Source organism: Hydra vulgaris, chromosome 05, assembly GCF_038396675.1.
Source record: "Hydra vulgaris chromosome 05, alternate assembly HydraT2T_AEP".
Lineage (NCBI taxonomy): Eukaryota > Metazoa > Cnidaria > Hydrozoa > Anthoathecata > Hydridae > Hydra > Hydra vulgaris.
In genome coordinates, this window is record NC_088924.1 from 32027917 (window position 1) to 32044996 (window position 17080).

Below are 17080 nucleotides of genomic sequence, written 5' to 3' on the forward strand. Positions count from 1 at the left end.
TTGCCCAATGATAGTTTAAAATAATGCTGCATTCTGATGTACAATGACATCCTCAGCCCATTTTAAAAGTTTTTTAAAATGGGCTGAGGACGCCATTTTACACCAGAATGCAACATTATTTTGAAGCATCATAGGGCAAATCTTATATACACAAGTAAATAAAAAATATTTTATAATCAATTATAATATATTCTTTGTTTATTTGTGTATACTCTATGGTAAAAAACACTTTCACCATAGAGCATACACAAATAAATAAAGAATTATAATTGAAATAATACTTTTAAGTATCTTACTTTTGCTATAGAAATCACGAATAATTCTAATTTAATAATTGAAAAAAATTTCTTAACATTTTTCAAACTAACTTAAAAATTAATACAACCACTGCTACTTGAATCCCTCAAAAATCTTATCAAAAATAACGTTATTCTTTAATGTATTGAATTCTCATTTGCTAAATTTACTTACTTCATTCACTCAGAAACACACAAGAGATTAAAATGTGTTCCAGGAATGTGTAGGATCCTTTCTTTATATTCTTTCCTCTTCTACTCCACTTCAGTGCTACATACATTGATTGGACAGCGCCAAAAATAAAATAAAATACTGTCTGCAACATTTATTGGAAATGAATATAAAATCAATGCAAAATTAAAAGTGGTTTCACAACAACACGGCAAACTTAATTCCGATTTCCAAAGATGTATTAAAAATTATATATTTTAATATTATTTTAATTAGTGTATATTAATTATTACTAAGAACTTTACATTTAATTTTAATATATCATTGCCATTTTTATTTTAAGAGTATTCTTTTGAATATATATTTTTCTTGGTGTATTCTTGGTCTTTTGAATATATATTTTTTTTGAATATACACTTTTTCACTGGTGGTCATTAAAGGGCGGTTTTTAAAGTAATATAGCCATTTATGTTCAATGAAAATCTCTGCGGAAAAGAGCCAATGATTTTCTACTTCTAATTATTATTTAAATTCTGACATCCTTTATGGACGAACCCTTACACCATCAATTAATTAAATGTACCATCAAAAGAAATGTTTTAAAAATAGAAAAAAAGAAAAGGTTTTGAAAATAGTAAACATGAGCTCGTAAAATCCATATTTTACATTTATTGCGAGTTCAATTTAATAATTAATATTAATCATCTTTATAAATAAATCGCATAGCAAAGTAAAGTTATAATTAGTCTCAGCAAAAATAACCGCAAATATTTAATTACAAAAGAATATTGATTGCAAGCGATTGCACACAATCTTTGCAACGAAGAATACCAATAATTATTTTTTTATAGTCATAAAATGTTATTATGACAAAAAAAAATTAAATTTATGCCGTAACACAAAATAAAAATGCTTGTCCAGTATAATAAGTATACATAAAATACTAATTTAAACTTTTAAAGAAATAGCATTTGCGGGTGTTTAATTAAACAAATTTGTTTACTTTTTAGATTATACTTTATTTCTTGCTAGTTTTTTTATATAATATTTGCTGACGTCGGAAGACATTGCAAAGAACTATTTACAAACATTGAGAAGTGAATTTTACAAGCAAGTTGCCGAGAAAATCCCAATTTTCAAGAAGTTTTTTCCAAAAGACATTTTTACAATTATGCGATAGTGTAGTTATACCAATAGCGGCGGTTTTATTTCAAGTTTCACACAATTAATAAATTAGAATTTCTTATGCTATTTTCCTATTAGTATTTAATAATAATTAATTTTCAATAATTTTTAGAACTATTATTAAACTTTAAATTAGCAAACCATATTTGAAGAATGGGATTTTATTTACCTTTAAATTGGAAATTTTAATTTTATGAGCATTTGAGAATACTGCGCTTGACGGGACCCCACAGGGCTAGTCTACACCCTGATGTGTGTGTGTATATATATATATATATATATATATATATATATATATATATATATATATATATATATATATATATATATATATATATATATATATATATATATATATATATATATATACACACACATATACATACATATATATATATATATACATGTATATATATATATATATATTTGAAAGATGACATCTTGTATGAGAGTATATTATATATTATTTTAAAACATCAAGAAATACAGTTTCTCTCAATACAAATAATATTATTTTATAAGAAATTTTCGCTGGGTTATAGATACCAGTATCATCAGCTTGTAAAATGTTTACATTTTACAAGCTGATGATACTGGTATCTATAACCCAGCGAAAATTTCTTATAAAATAATATTATTTGTATTGAGAGAAACTGTATTTCTTGACGTTTTAAAATAATATATATATATATGTATATTTATATACATCTATATATATATGTATATATATATATGTATATATATATATATGTATATATATATGTATATATATATATATATATGTATATATATATATATATGTATATATATGTATATATATCTATATATATATATATATATATATATATATATATATATATATATATATACATATATATATATATATATATACACATATATATATATATATATATACATATATATATATATATACATATATATATATATATACATATATATATAGATATATATAAATATATATATATATATATATATATATATATATATATATATATATATATATATATATATATATATATATATATATATATTATTGTTGTGCAAGATATTTTGTAATAAATAACAAAAATAGTCAACGTTTTAAAAATGTCATTTCTAATAATTTGTCTATTCATCGAATGATGAATAGACAAATTATTAGAAATATTCACTTTCAAATTCTGAATTTCCAATAGTAAATAGTTATGGTAGTAGTTCAAACTTCCACTAATGATGTAATCGTGGGTTTACAATGTTTTTCGGTTTTTATTGGTTGTGATAAGATTATTTTGATTATTTATATTCTGTTTAACTGTTTAATTATTTAATGTTCTGTTTAACTGTTTAATTATTTAACGTTCTGTTTAAATGTTTAAGACATTTAACAGCAGCAGACGATGGGAGGGCAACATTATACATGATGAAAAATTTGCGGACATGGGGGTACCGCTTTAATAAATTTAAAGTTTTGTCACGATCTTCCAAATATTGCAGTCCCTCAATCTCACCTCGAGATTGTAGTAACACTGAATTCAGACTTTGTTCAGGCTCATCCTTTCCCACGAACATTAAAAAATCAAGGTAGCTTGAGTCTAGATCATTTGCCTATGCTTGTGATCTATTATTAAAATTGCTTTGCAGCTGTTAATTGCAATACTCCTGTAGTGTAGTCAAAAATAACTTCTATAGTTTGTCTACAACAGCAACATCTTCTCCAATAATTCGTTGTAATTTAAATGCCGGATGCAATATTGCCACAAGTGCTGATTGTTGTGTCTGAAAGTGAAATAGTCTATGAAGCCAACATTGATGTCAGATAAAATGTTGGTTGACAGTGCAGAGCAAAACCTCAATAACTGGTCAGCAGAAAGTTTTAAGTACTGGTGATGTAACTGAAACAAAGAATATCAACTCTTGTTCCTTGAAAATTGCACATCAAGAGCTTTACAGAGTGCTTCCAGCTTGTCGATACTGTGCAACAAAATACTGCAATGAGAATCATAGTAAACATTCCATTTTGTAGTAACTGGAGTCACCCTAAAATATCTGATAATATTTTGTTGGATTGCTGTCTGTTTACCTTATTCCATATTGCTGATAGCTTGCCATTGCTAGAATAAAGTAGTAAGCGATATCTTGCATTCACTTAAGAAGTTACTGTTACAGATTCAAAAGAGCAGCACAACTCTGATGAGCTGGCAAGACAACTGGTTCATTTTCAATTTCATTGTCTGATTTGCTTTAGTTCTATTCAGTGACTTGATTTTCCAGCAACTGTTTTTCTCCATCTAATACATTGTTAGTTGTACATGCAACTGAAGACGTTGATTCGCTGCCAATTTTTATTTGAGGAACATGACCAACATTCAGTAATTATGGGAGGTTAATCGGAACTACTTCTGTAGAACCATTATTCTGGTCATTCTCGGGGTCATCAAGATGGAATTGGAACTCACAAAAGGCTTTCACAAAATTGCTACCATGGTCAGTGCATCACTTTATCTACAGGAATGGTAAATTCTTTTATAATAGTGGAGAATAACTTAGCAATGCGTTCATAAGTATGTGATCCATAAAATAATTGACATACAAGAGCAAAGGACTGTTGCTTCAGGTCATCTGTAAGCACATGACCCATGATACCCATGAAGTTTCTCCTGTTTTTAAAACCAGTCCATGCATCAGCAGTCAAAATAATAGAGCTCTTGGAATGAAAGACATCTCAAATATTCAACTTCATCTTCTTAGTTTCTTCATGAACACGTCTACTCAGTGTCCAACAGGAACATACGTTTATGTGTGGCAACAGACCATGTACCATTGCTAGGAAACTTGGATGTTTAACGTGTGATATTGGACTTAAAGAATCAACAATATATCTTAAGATCAACCCATCAGCCTCTTTATGAGATATTGACTTGTTTTTGTCAACAGTATAATACATTGTCGTCTGCTTGAGTTTTGGGCGCTTCAAATTCTATCATAAGCAAGAACTCAAGGCTCACATTTTATTATTATTCTGATTCTATGCAGCAGTATTCAATACAGCTTGTATTCCTGATATGATAGCAGTAGATATCAATGTGATTTCTATTGTCTCTTTGTTTTTAAATATTAAATATCTTATTAGTGAATTTCAATTATTATAAATAATTTGAATATATTAAATTACTTAATTGATATATTTTTTGAATAGCATTGCTATTCAAAAAATATATCAATTAAGTAATTTAAGTAATTTATATTGTTATTATAGTAAGCGCAACGAAAAATTATAGTAGTAGTAGTCATAGTACAATTTAGAATTTCACGTGATTCAGAAAATTACTAGTCAATCCAGATAGGTCTTGCAATCAGGACAGGTTGTGCAAGTTGCTTCTATATTTTCATTATAACCTACAGATAAGACCCTGAAAAATTTTGCATCAAGAAGCATATGTGGAATATCCATGCATGGCAGTGCTGAATTACTAGAATTTAGCATACTGCAATCACCATCTCTTGTTGCAGTTTATGTATATGTATCATTTGTTATTACTGAAGTCTAATCTTTAAGTTTTTATGATAAAATATATCAGAAATTAGAAAATCAGTAGGATATTAAAAATTATTGACATATAATTTGCCTGCGCAGTAAACCTGCGCGGTTTACTGCAAATGACCCACATACATTCAGTGACATTTTTTTGAAAATTGATAAGTAAAACTGCAAGTAATAAAAAATTAATAAAATCTTACACTGTATATATGTATGTATATATATATATATATATATATATATATATATATATATATATATATATATATATATATATATATATATATATATATATATAAATATGTTTAACTAAAATTAATCAAAAACAAAAACAAAAAAATTTAAATAAAACAAGAGAAGAAAAAATGTTTTATTTTTAGAATGAGTCAAAAAATGAAGAGGAAGAGAGGAAAGAGTAAAATCATGTTTAACTTTAAAGTAAAACAAGAGTGAAGAAGAAAGAAGAGGGGAGAGAGTAAAACCATTTTTTATTTTGAAATGAAACAAGAGAGGAAAGAAAATAGTGGAAGAAGGTAAAATTTACAGTAAACTTTTAAAAATTTATATTTATTTTTTTTCAAAAATAATTTTTATTTTCCAATATTTGAATACTAAAGGTTTGAATACACCAAGTTATAAAACTAACTTTTGTAAAACCTAAATTTTGTAATTTAGAAATTAAAATTATTTAAAATGATTTTTTAACAGAGATAAAACACAAAAACTGTAGAATACTAAACCATTTTCAACAGAGATAAAACAAAAAGATTAGAAAACTATTTTTGAATAAATGTTAGATAACATTTACTTAGTTAACATCTTTATTTTAAATCAACCTTACTTTCACTTTTGTGTTCTTCGTCATGGTCATGAAAGTGAGTCATAGATTTTAGTAATTCTAATCCATCTAATTTTCTGTTTTTATCGTAATCATGCATGATAAAGTACTGTGTTTGAGCATCATACTCCTAGACATAATTAAAATAAATAACTGAATATGGGACAATGACTATATGAAACAAAACAAAAATTTAAAGTAATTAAATATTCTTTTTCTTTATTTGTAAAAACTTGTACAAAGTTCTAACAACAAAGTTCCTCATAAAATATTCTGTACAATATTGTGCACTATTTAAAAATTTTTCTCAAGAATAATATAAAAATTTATATTGTCAAGCATAAAAGAAATGTTCAACAAACAGAAAATTCAATTTCAATCTGATACAACCAGACAATTCAAAAAAAAACCTTTGAGTCATATCATAATTATAGAAACTGGATCATGAACAACAACTCATTTTTCACACATAACAACAATTCATTTTTCACACATAAACAACAATTCATTTTTCACACTTACTAGTACATTGATGAAATAAATGGAGTCAAGTTTATGTTTATTTTGCTACTTCTGAAAATTAAACACGGAGTTGACAAAACAGTTTACAAAAGAAACTAATAATGTAAGTAAAATAATTATTCAAAGACATGAAACTTTATTTTTTTTGTTCTGCTTTTTGAGCTGATTAATTCTAATAAACCATTAGTTAAATATAGTTAAATTAACATTAGTTAAACTATATACATAGTTAAATAATTACAATTTTATAAAAAAAAAATTTATGTTAACAGTTGTAGTGCTGATAAATGATAATAAATCATCATCATCGTCATCATCATCATCATCATCATCATCATCATCATCATCATCATCATCATCATCATCATCATCATCATCATCATCATCATCATCATCATCATCATCATCATCATCATCACCATCATCATCAACGTTAAAGTATGTTATTGTCTTAAAATAAAACACCCATCAATCTACAAAATCTTACTTTTAAGTACATGTCTGCTTTATTGCTATCAAAACCATATTGCTCCATAAGATGCTCTTTAATATGACTAAAAAGATTACAAGAACTATAAATTTTTAATTTAATTTATTAAATTTAATTTATTAAAATGTTAAAAGAAACATCCGATATGGTTTTTAGTAGAACTCCTGATGTTTGTGCACTTCTAAAAAAGCATTACAGCTTATTTCAATTCTAAATTTGGTTTAAAAACTATTATCATAACAGTATTGTTAACAATATTTATAACAAGTGTTCTCCCACTTTAAATATTGCTTGCTTGCAGCATTGTTGAGAGTGAATTAGTTGAAAAAAATAAAATTTCAATTTTCTCATTATTTTTAAACCTTTTATTTTTTGTTTATAATACTATTTAGTATAGTATTTATCAAACAATGTCTGTTGTGAATAGAGAGCAACCAGCTGAAAATGTAGAAGCATTAACTGAAAAGGGAAGAGTACATGATGGAAAAGGAGAATTTTCCCAATGGATAATAAATGTTGACAGTAGATAATGTGAAAAAAAGGATTTTCTACCATAACAGTGCATTATTAGAGAAAACGACTTTTTCGTTGAAAAGGTATTTGAAATTCTGAACAAGAATATTGTGTTAAACGTGGTATTTTAACGCTCACTAATGTGAATTCATTTTCAGTCAAAGAAAAAGTGCTTGAAAGTTTACAGGTCAACAACTATCTAAGTGCTGATCAAGTTGATACTGAACACCATTATGTAAAAAATTACTTTCAGGTTTAGTTGTTAAACAGCAAAACTTCTTCAGGTATGCATATTAATTGTTGAGTAATTATGTTCTTTTTGAGTTAGATCTTAAAGCTGGGCTATGCAATTAATGTTTGCACTCTTCAAAATAATTTATTCCAAATTGTTATTCCATATGAAATCATCCAGACCATGTCACCCTTAAGTCTCATTTTTACATAACTTACAATTAATATTAAATAAATGATAACTGAGATAAATTTTAGCTAAAAAGGTAATTCTTTAGTAACTGTTTGGAGGATTTTCCTAAAATTTGGAACCAAAAAAGATTTTTGCTAGAGGAATTCAAAAAAACTACTATAAGGACTTGATAGTCTCAAGAAATGCATCGTTTATCCAACTTTATTCAAATTTAATGACTTGTAAAATATTAATTTTTGGATCTAAAATGGAGGCTGTCAACTAAAATCTCAGGGAAAATAGTTGTATATCATTCCTTTGTTTTAGGTCTACTGAAATTAGATTTATGCATTGTCTTTGTAATATTTGATCACTCAAAAACAACGCCTTTTGAGAATTTTGAAAAATGCAAATATTGTGAAGGAGATTGAAGGTTTTTAAAGCAACATTTTAACTTAAAACTTATATATAGCATTATTTAATAACTTGCTTATATTTAGTCATGGGTATACAAAGAGAATAAAAAGAAGGGGCAATTTTTTTCCCACCCCTCTCCACAGATTTTTTTTATTACATAAAAATGAATTAATAGTGACAAATTATTTCTAATATGCAATATAGATAGAAAAAACCATTGTTGAGTTTTCAAATTGTTTTGTTTGTATTTTAAGTAAATTGTTTTGTTGCATTTGAATTCATTTTCATTATTTCAAATTGTTAAATGCCTTAAGATTTTTTTTATAATAAACATTATGGTGTTTTAAAAGTTTGAGTTAAGGGGAAAAAAAAGTGCTGAAACGAGTTGTTTTCATATTAAAGAGAATGATTATAAAAAAAATGTTTAGACATAATTTTTTTAAGTAAAACAAAATAATAAAGGTATACCAAGTAAATCGAACTTGGTTGTTTTACTCGAAGCTCTCCGACTCCATGTTAGCCAGTTCCTCAAAGTCTTTAAAATATACACCGCAACCTACAAACCTTATAATTCATTCAACTGCATTAAATTCCATTTTTTGGTAAACGACATCATTGTAGAATTTCAATAACATTCTTTTTTTTTTAATCAAATTATAGAATTTTTTTTTATTATTATTGATTACTAAAGAATTTGTTTAGTTACTTATTATTATATAAAAGTTTTTTTTTATCATAAATTACTGTAGAATTTCTTTAGTTATTTTATTTTCTAAATTTTGCGAAGTTCACATTAAAAATATCAATAAAATATTTCAGATATTTTAAGCTCGTCTATTGCTATAAACTATTTCTATGTTATATTTATTTTTATTAAATGATTATTATCCTTGTTAAGATTCTGTTAAAAAAGTTATTTTGAATTATTTAACACTACCGCAAGTCGCTGACAGCAGCTTTTAATTTTTTCAGATCTTGACTGCAAGCCACTGGTAGCAGCTTTCGAGTATGCTTCATTACTTATCTTGTTTTGTACATAAATTTATACTTTAGACACATATAATTTGTTTGTTCTTAAAGTTTAATTAATTCTCTACATAATCAAGAACAAATAAGAGCCATATTGTGTTATCATAAAAAGTTATCACTTGACAAAGTTAAAAAATCTTGAGTAACCCTTGATAAAAAAAAATTTATAAATATAGCAGCGTTAACACTGTAAAATTTAACTTGTAGAAGTGTATAAGTATTTAGTTAAGTAATTAAAAATGTCTTTTGAAGCAAAACATTCTTTTTATACATTAAATGAGTTTTGTTTTTGACTTAATGTTTTAGTTACTATTTATAAAAAAAATGGTTTTAAGCACTTTGCATCTCTTATTGTTCAATGATGCGTGTTAAAAACTTATTTTATTAATAAGTTTATTTGTTTAGATTTCTATTGATATAGTTTGTTATGCTTTTAAAGAGATTTACTATTTGAGTTCAATTAGTTATCAATGTTATGCCATCCAAATTTTATTCAAAAAAATGTGCGGTCGCAGCGTTAAGATTTTTGTTAAAACGGCTGGTAGGGAGTTAGAGTTAGTTAGAGAAGAGTTAGCCTTATGAAAGTTTAATTTTCAGCATTTATTTGTTAATTTTTTCATCTGGTACAAATATTCTAATTTAATCATGTGTGAATATATATTTAATGAAATTTATTTTGTAAAACATGTATTGCTTATTTTATTTTATTTTTAAAATTGAACCATTATTGAGTCAATTTGTAAATTGAAATCGTTTGATGAAAAACTTTTTATTGTCAGTTTTGGTTGTTTTTTGATTTGTAATTTTAAGAGACAAGTTTTAATGTAAAATACTTTCCAAATACAACATAAATTGGGAAATATTAAATATAAGACGTTTTTTAATGCATGCTGCAACACACTGACAATTTTAATCGCCATCTGTCTTGAGTTATTGCCATAAAACAATTATTGCTTTAGTTAATAAAAAGCTGTTTGTTAAGTGTAAAATCTATAAATATTTTTGTTTGTTAAGTGTAAAATCTATAAATATTTTTCAACTAAAAATTTTAGAATTCGGCAAATACCTCTAATAAATGATGTTGTTTACCAAAATCTTTTATTAATTAAAAATTTAAGAGATTGTATAATGTCATTTCGATAGGAGAACAAAAACATCATAGAGATAAATGGCTTAGATAAACTAGAAAAAAAGTTCACATTGTTTACATAAATAGAAAAAAGATTCAGAATATATAATAAAGTGATCAACATCTTTTTTTGAATATTTATTATATTTAAGAGAATATTTATTATATTTATTATATTTTAACATAAAAATCTTAATTTTGTTTGGTTCTCGCACTCTATAAAAAAAACATTCTTTTGTTTAGCTTCCTTTAAAATTTATAGGTAAGTCATAAGATTGATAATAAACGCTTATTTTAAAAAACAAATAAAACAAAAACAAATAATATTAATTCAATGTATAATAATATATAATTGCAACGTATATTTTAAAGACTTTGAGGAACTGGCTAACATGGAGTCAGAGAGCTTCGAGTAACCTACACCTTTTTTATTTTGTTTTACTTAAAAAAATTTTGCCTAAACATTTTTTTTTATCATTCTCTTTAATATGAACACAACTTGTCTCAGCACTTTGGGATCCCTTTAAGATTGTCTGTAAGAAATCATATGACATATGCAAGAACCTTCATATTAGTTATTCTTTTAGCTGGTAATACTATAAATAATGAATAAATTGAATATGGAGAAATGAGACATTGGAAAAAAATTCTCAAAACACATTGCAACAAAACTGGATTTTTTAAAAAACAAGGTTTTATTCGAATCAAAGATCTTCCTTGTAAACAGCAAGAAAAAACAATATGGGAGCAAATTTTAAAAAAGAGAAAATTAGTGTTGCAACCCTTTAGAAACACAAAAAGAGTATAAAAAGTTCAAATAAATATCAGATTACCCAAAAAAGGTAATCTGATACTTATTATAGTTACAGCAGAACTGTTAATTAAAAGAAATATATTTTATTTAGATTTTTGATTAAATTCTCAGCTAATTTCAAAACTTATTTGTTAATTTTAAAACTATTTAATATATTTTTTTTTAGGTAATGTAAAGATTTCTCTAGACTTGGCAAAGGTTTCACAAAAAAATAATACATATGTAACACCATATTGGAAGTTCTGGAGAAAATATTACAAATTAAGCAGTAAGAACTTATAAAAATTTTAGTCTGCAGGAGGAGTGGGAATCAAAAAGTGAGAAAAATTACAAGTTTGATACCTTTATAAAATTGCTCCAAATTTTGCCAATCAAATTGAAAAGTATTTCAAATCACTGCAAAATACCTGTATCAAAACAAAAGTTTGACAGCACTATAGACAGAGTTGCAAAAATGGTTTCATTAGCATAAAGTATTGATAAAACTTCTTTAACAACAGAAATAAAAAGCTAAATTTCTAAAGGAAACTTAAAGAAAGATTATGATCTAGACATATTAATGTATGAATGTATGGCCATAAGGTGCACATTGTACCAGAGGTGTAACACTTGTACCAAAATCATGGACAAGTAAAAAGATATCAAAATACTTTAAATTGTTAAAGTATCTTGTTCAAACTTAAAGACAAATTAAAAATGAAAACAAGAATTCTATAATTGCTTGGAAAAAAAATTGAAAACCCTAATTTTTCATATTATTATTCCCTAATTTACCAAATTAATGATTAAACTTTTAAAGTTTTCAAGAAGAAAGATTTTGTTAGTATTAAGAAAAACCAACACATTCAAAAAGAGGTTAATACTTTTCAATTTTAATGAATTTCATGTTGCATTTAAAAAAGACTATCCTAATATCAAGCTCAGTTTTTTACTCTGTAACCTAAGTGGTGCATCACAACTGATGCATTAGGTACTCGCAATGAGAATGCATGCATACATCAATAAAATACAAAATTTCTAATTGATACAATTAGGTGGAATAGACGCTATAAAGATTTTATGACTTTGGTTGTTTGTTCTCTTGAAAAGGTGAAGAGTATGCTGCATCGATGAAGCTATGCCCTAGTACTCAAGCATTAATAAGTTGTTTAGAGCAAGAATTTTTAGATCATGAGCTAGAAGAAGATGAAGTAATCAAGGAATGACAGAGTACTGACCGCACGACAATTCTGAAACAGTCATTACCGCTAGATGAATTAATGATATTTTATCTGATTGACAACTGGTAACATTGATAACATCACATTCATCAGTCATGGTCACTCTTTAAAGGAGTTATCATTTCTAGTTCCATCAACCAAAACACATTATCGCTTGACTTGTCACAAGGCAAAGTTTTATCCTTTTACTGTATCTGTCCCTGCATGCTCTAAAAACTTTTATCTAGTTTTTTTCCCCTCACTTTAACTCTTTGGAACTCACTCCCATCTTCATGCTTTCCTGACTCATACAACCTAGAACTTTTGTCAATCATTTCCTTGCTTTTTAACTCTATTCATTGTTTTCTAGTAACTCCCAACTTAATAGAGGTTGCTTGCAGCTTTGCTGGGAGTGAATCAGAATAAAAAAAAACTGTAACAAAAATACTTGAAAAGATCTAAAGAAAATCTAAAGCAAGGGGCAATTCCAGGGCATTCCAAAACATCCAGAGCATGCAACCTTTAGTGTTAGATTTTGCTGATTTTTACACCACTCAAAGATTTTAATAAGTTAAAAACATCCCCAAAATTTCATCATCTAGTAAAAAACAATTTCAAAGATATAATTATTTTAACTTTGCCATGAACCAAAAAAATGGTGTTAGTCTTTGTTTCTGTTCTGTGTGCAACGGAAAGCTGAAATTATGTAGACTTACATATTTTGAGGCAAGGAATCCAATAAAACAACTTAAAATATTTTTTAAAAAAATATAACGCATGGAATTTCGACGTTTATCGCAATTTTACTAGGGTGAGTTTAGTTACAAAAATGCCGATGTAGCTCGATTTTTTTTAAGATGTTGCTCTGAATAGGTAAAGTTAGAGTCATTACAAAGAAAGTAGTTTTTTCTTAAAAAGAAGAAGTAAAAATGGCCAAATTTACTTAAACTTGTTATAAAACAGGAAACATAAAATCAAAGGAAAAAAAAGGGTGGTACTCTTTGGTGCTTAATAGACGGAAGTTGATATTTATTAATTTTCGGAAAATTTTTTCATCCGCCTTGAGCTTATTAAGACTCCCTCTCCTCTTTATTAATTTTTAATCTCAAAACTAAAAACAAAAATTTTCAGTTATTATGTTGTAATTTTTGAGACCGGTTTAGCTCTTAAAAATTAGAAAATAAAAACTCACTTATAGAAATTAAAATAAAAAATCCTAACCTCTTGTTTATTAATACACCCTCCATCCCTTCCTTTCTTATCTCTCCTAATTTATTACATTTGAACAAAAACTTGATTTGCCTATTAATTGAAAGAGTTTAACAAGTTTATTATGCTAAATTTTGTGTGAAGGCAGCCAGTATGTTTTATTATCATTTCTTAAACAGAGATAAAGAATAGTAAGTGTATTGGACAAGGTTTGTCAGAGATTAGATGCAGATGATTTAAGTATCAGCATGTAGAAAGATAACAGCTTCAGGAGAAATAGGTAGAGAAAAAAGAAAACTTGGAGAGAGTTTGGTGCGGATGGTATAAACAAACTTCATTTTGAGAAAGTAGATGCTCATAGATAACATAATTTCAAATAAAAATAATCTTAAGAATATATCATTTACGTTTAAAAAATGGAAAATCCAACCCTAAAGTATCTGACCAACATTTTGAGGCTTTCAACAACAAAATAAACTAATAGACAAAGAAGGCATACTCATCAAATATGACAATGAAACTATGGATAAAGCTAAAGGTCTACTACTGTTAATGTGCTTTATTCAAGATAATAAAAAGAAGATAAAACCTTGACTCGTGAGCTTAACAAGTAAGTAAAAGTCTCCACAAGGGATGCAGATGTCATAAATGATGCAATGAGGGATTGGAGACTCATAAGTAAAAACTAAAATAACTTGGTGGTAGACCTCAAACAAGCATACCTAAAAATTTATGTCCATAAAAGGCATTGGCCTTATTAAACTTTAATTTATAAAAATCAGCAATATGAGCTTACATGTTTTGGTTTGAATTTAGCACCAGTGACGATAAGTTCCATACTGCGATATGTACTCCAACAAGATTCTGTACTTGCAAAATCAATATGAGGATAGATTGATGACACCCTACTAACCAATGGAAATGGAAGAAAGCTGGTGACATATGAAAAAATGGGGTCTTCATTCAAAAACACCTGAATATTTTAGCAAAAATCCAGTTTGCGCATTAGGATTGGAATTCACAGTAAATCCATAAACAAAGGAAATGTTTTGGAAGAGAGGATGCGAGATTTCAGTTATTAAAACTGTGCTCACCAAGATGGATATATTCTTATTATACGGTAATCTGGTTGCTGATTTACCAGTTGCTGGATGGTTGAGATTTGCATTCAGCTATATAAAAAGATGTACCAACGAAGTAGGTTTGGATGTACTAATTATGAATAAGTATGTAATTGAAATGATGCAGGAAGTTATAAATAAAGTCTTAAAATATGATCCAGCAAAAGGTGTATGGAATGTTAAACCAAATGCACCTCTGACTGTATGGTTTGATTCAAGTTCGCAAAAGAGGTTGTGATAATGCAAGGTGACTAAAAAATAGATGCGCCATGGCTCAGACGAAAGTCTAATGAAATGCATACCAACGTAGATGAATTGGATGCATGTATCAAGGTCTAAATATGGCATCGAAATGGAACCCGAGTGGCATCCCTATTAAAACTGATAGTCATAATGTATTCAGTTAGTTAAAATCTGAATTGACTTTTGTGATAAACCTGTAAAATGTGATGGACAACGCGATATGTTAATTTGATGAAGGCTAGTAAAGTATGGAAAAAAGTAGCCTGTGATTTTACTCATGTCAATTAATTGCTATATCTTACCTGTATTGATTGTGGCCCGAACAGATAAACGTTTATGGACACCATCAAGCAATGAAAGTGCAGCAAAGTGTTTAATTCTTAGAGACCATATGGACCTCTATGTGGTCATCACTTGGACCTCTTTGTGGTCCAAGTAATGACCATAAAGAGGTCCAAATGATTATTATATTGTTTCTAAAGATTGAATACGAAATCTCTCTGTGATGTTTTATGGCAATGAAATAGGAAGAAACTTATCTATTGAGCTGTTGAAAAACCATTGTAAAATGAAATTGTTAAAAGAGTTCATCAGATGGTAAAAGGAACAAATACCTATGTCTATATTCTTAATCAACAACATTCCATCAAAACACTTTTTGAAACTATTTGCCAACATTACTTTAATATTAATTGCTGAAGGGTATTTTTTGCTATCAGCCATGGTAAATTTCCCTGTGATGGTATTGGTGGGTAAGAAAGTCTAAAACAAGTAACTAATGGGCAAATTTTGGATGTTAATTTAATGTATTTTTTTTCTAAAGGCAAAATAACTGACATTTGTTTTAAATTATTTTTAAAAGAGGAAATTGAAAACTTCAGCACATTTAGAAAAAAGATATTTTTTCTAAATGTGCTGAAGTGCTCAGCACATTAAGTGGTAGAGCAGTTCTTGGCACAAAGTCATATTATTTCATTCTAATTAATTCAAATACAATGTTATTAAAAAACAAGTGTGGATACACGTATTGAAGTATTTGATATTAATACAAAAAACAAAAATAATAGAGATTTCATTAAATTATATAACATTAAATTGATTAATGGATTATACTGCATGTTTTTATGATGAATTTTGCTTGATAGGATTGCTGAAATGTAAGTGAACAAGATATAAAAATAAAGAATAAAAATAATTTTTTCTAAATTGGTGGGGAGATAGGGAGTTATCTCTCTGATAGTCTCGGATATTCTTTGTCTATTCATTTATTTTGTTGTTGAAAGCCTCAAAATGTTGGTCAGATACTTTAGGGTTGGATTTTCCATTTTTTAATTTGTGATAATAAACCATAAAATATTTTTTATAGTTTAATAATATAATATTATATAAGATAATAAACTATAAATACCAGGGTGTTAGCCAGCCTGATGGCGCCGCGTATAACGCGGTTTCCTAATTGGTTTAAAATTCCTAAAGGTTTTTAAGATCAGGGTAAAAAAAAAATTTAATCAGTCTCAGATTTAAATTGTTGCGCTAGACTAGTAAAAAACGCAATTAGTACGCGCGACGAGGAAATGAATTAAGTTAATCATTTAAGAACTAAGATCGATTTTTTAATGTGAAAAAAAGTGTCGACATTAACAAGCAAGATCATTCATTCAAAAGTTGAAAAAAAAAATGTTTTTAATTTTTAATTGACGTCAGTTATTTCTAACAATTTTAACTCCAGTTAAAATTGTTCAATACGTTTAATAAAATACTTTATTAATTTATTTTTGTTATTCAAAAACTCTTTATTTACATTCTTGCTTTTTATCTTAAGTTAGGAAAGTTACAAATAAAATTTGCATATTAATAAATATAATATAAAATAAGTTAATAACGTTTTTATATTAAAAGATTTATTAATAATTTCGGTAAAATAAGTTAGCAGGTAAAGTTAACCGAAAATAACAACAACAA

At 26.9% G+C, this 17080-nt stretch overlaps 1 protein-coding gene across 3 annotated transcripts in view; it reads right to left on the bottom strand.

Annotated features, from left to right (window-relative positions):
* The window catches only part of LOC136080787 (multiple coagulation factor deficiency protein 2 homolog), a 119715-nt gene that overhangs the window by 1710 nt on the left and 100925 nt on the right, over positions 1–17080 (bottom strand). For all 3 annotated transcript variants that reach the window (XM_065797920.1, XM_065797918.1, XM_065797919.1), the window contains exons 3-4: positions 7039–7105; positions 6033–6159 (exon numbers count right to left, since the gene is read on the bottom strand). In XM_065797920.1, the coding sequence (XP_065653992.1) occupies positions 6033–6159; positions 7039–7105 (194 nt within the window). The remainder of the gene's footprint in view (positions 1–6032; positions 6160–7038; positions 7106–17080) is intronic.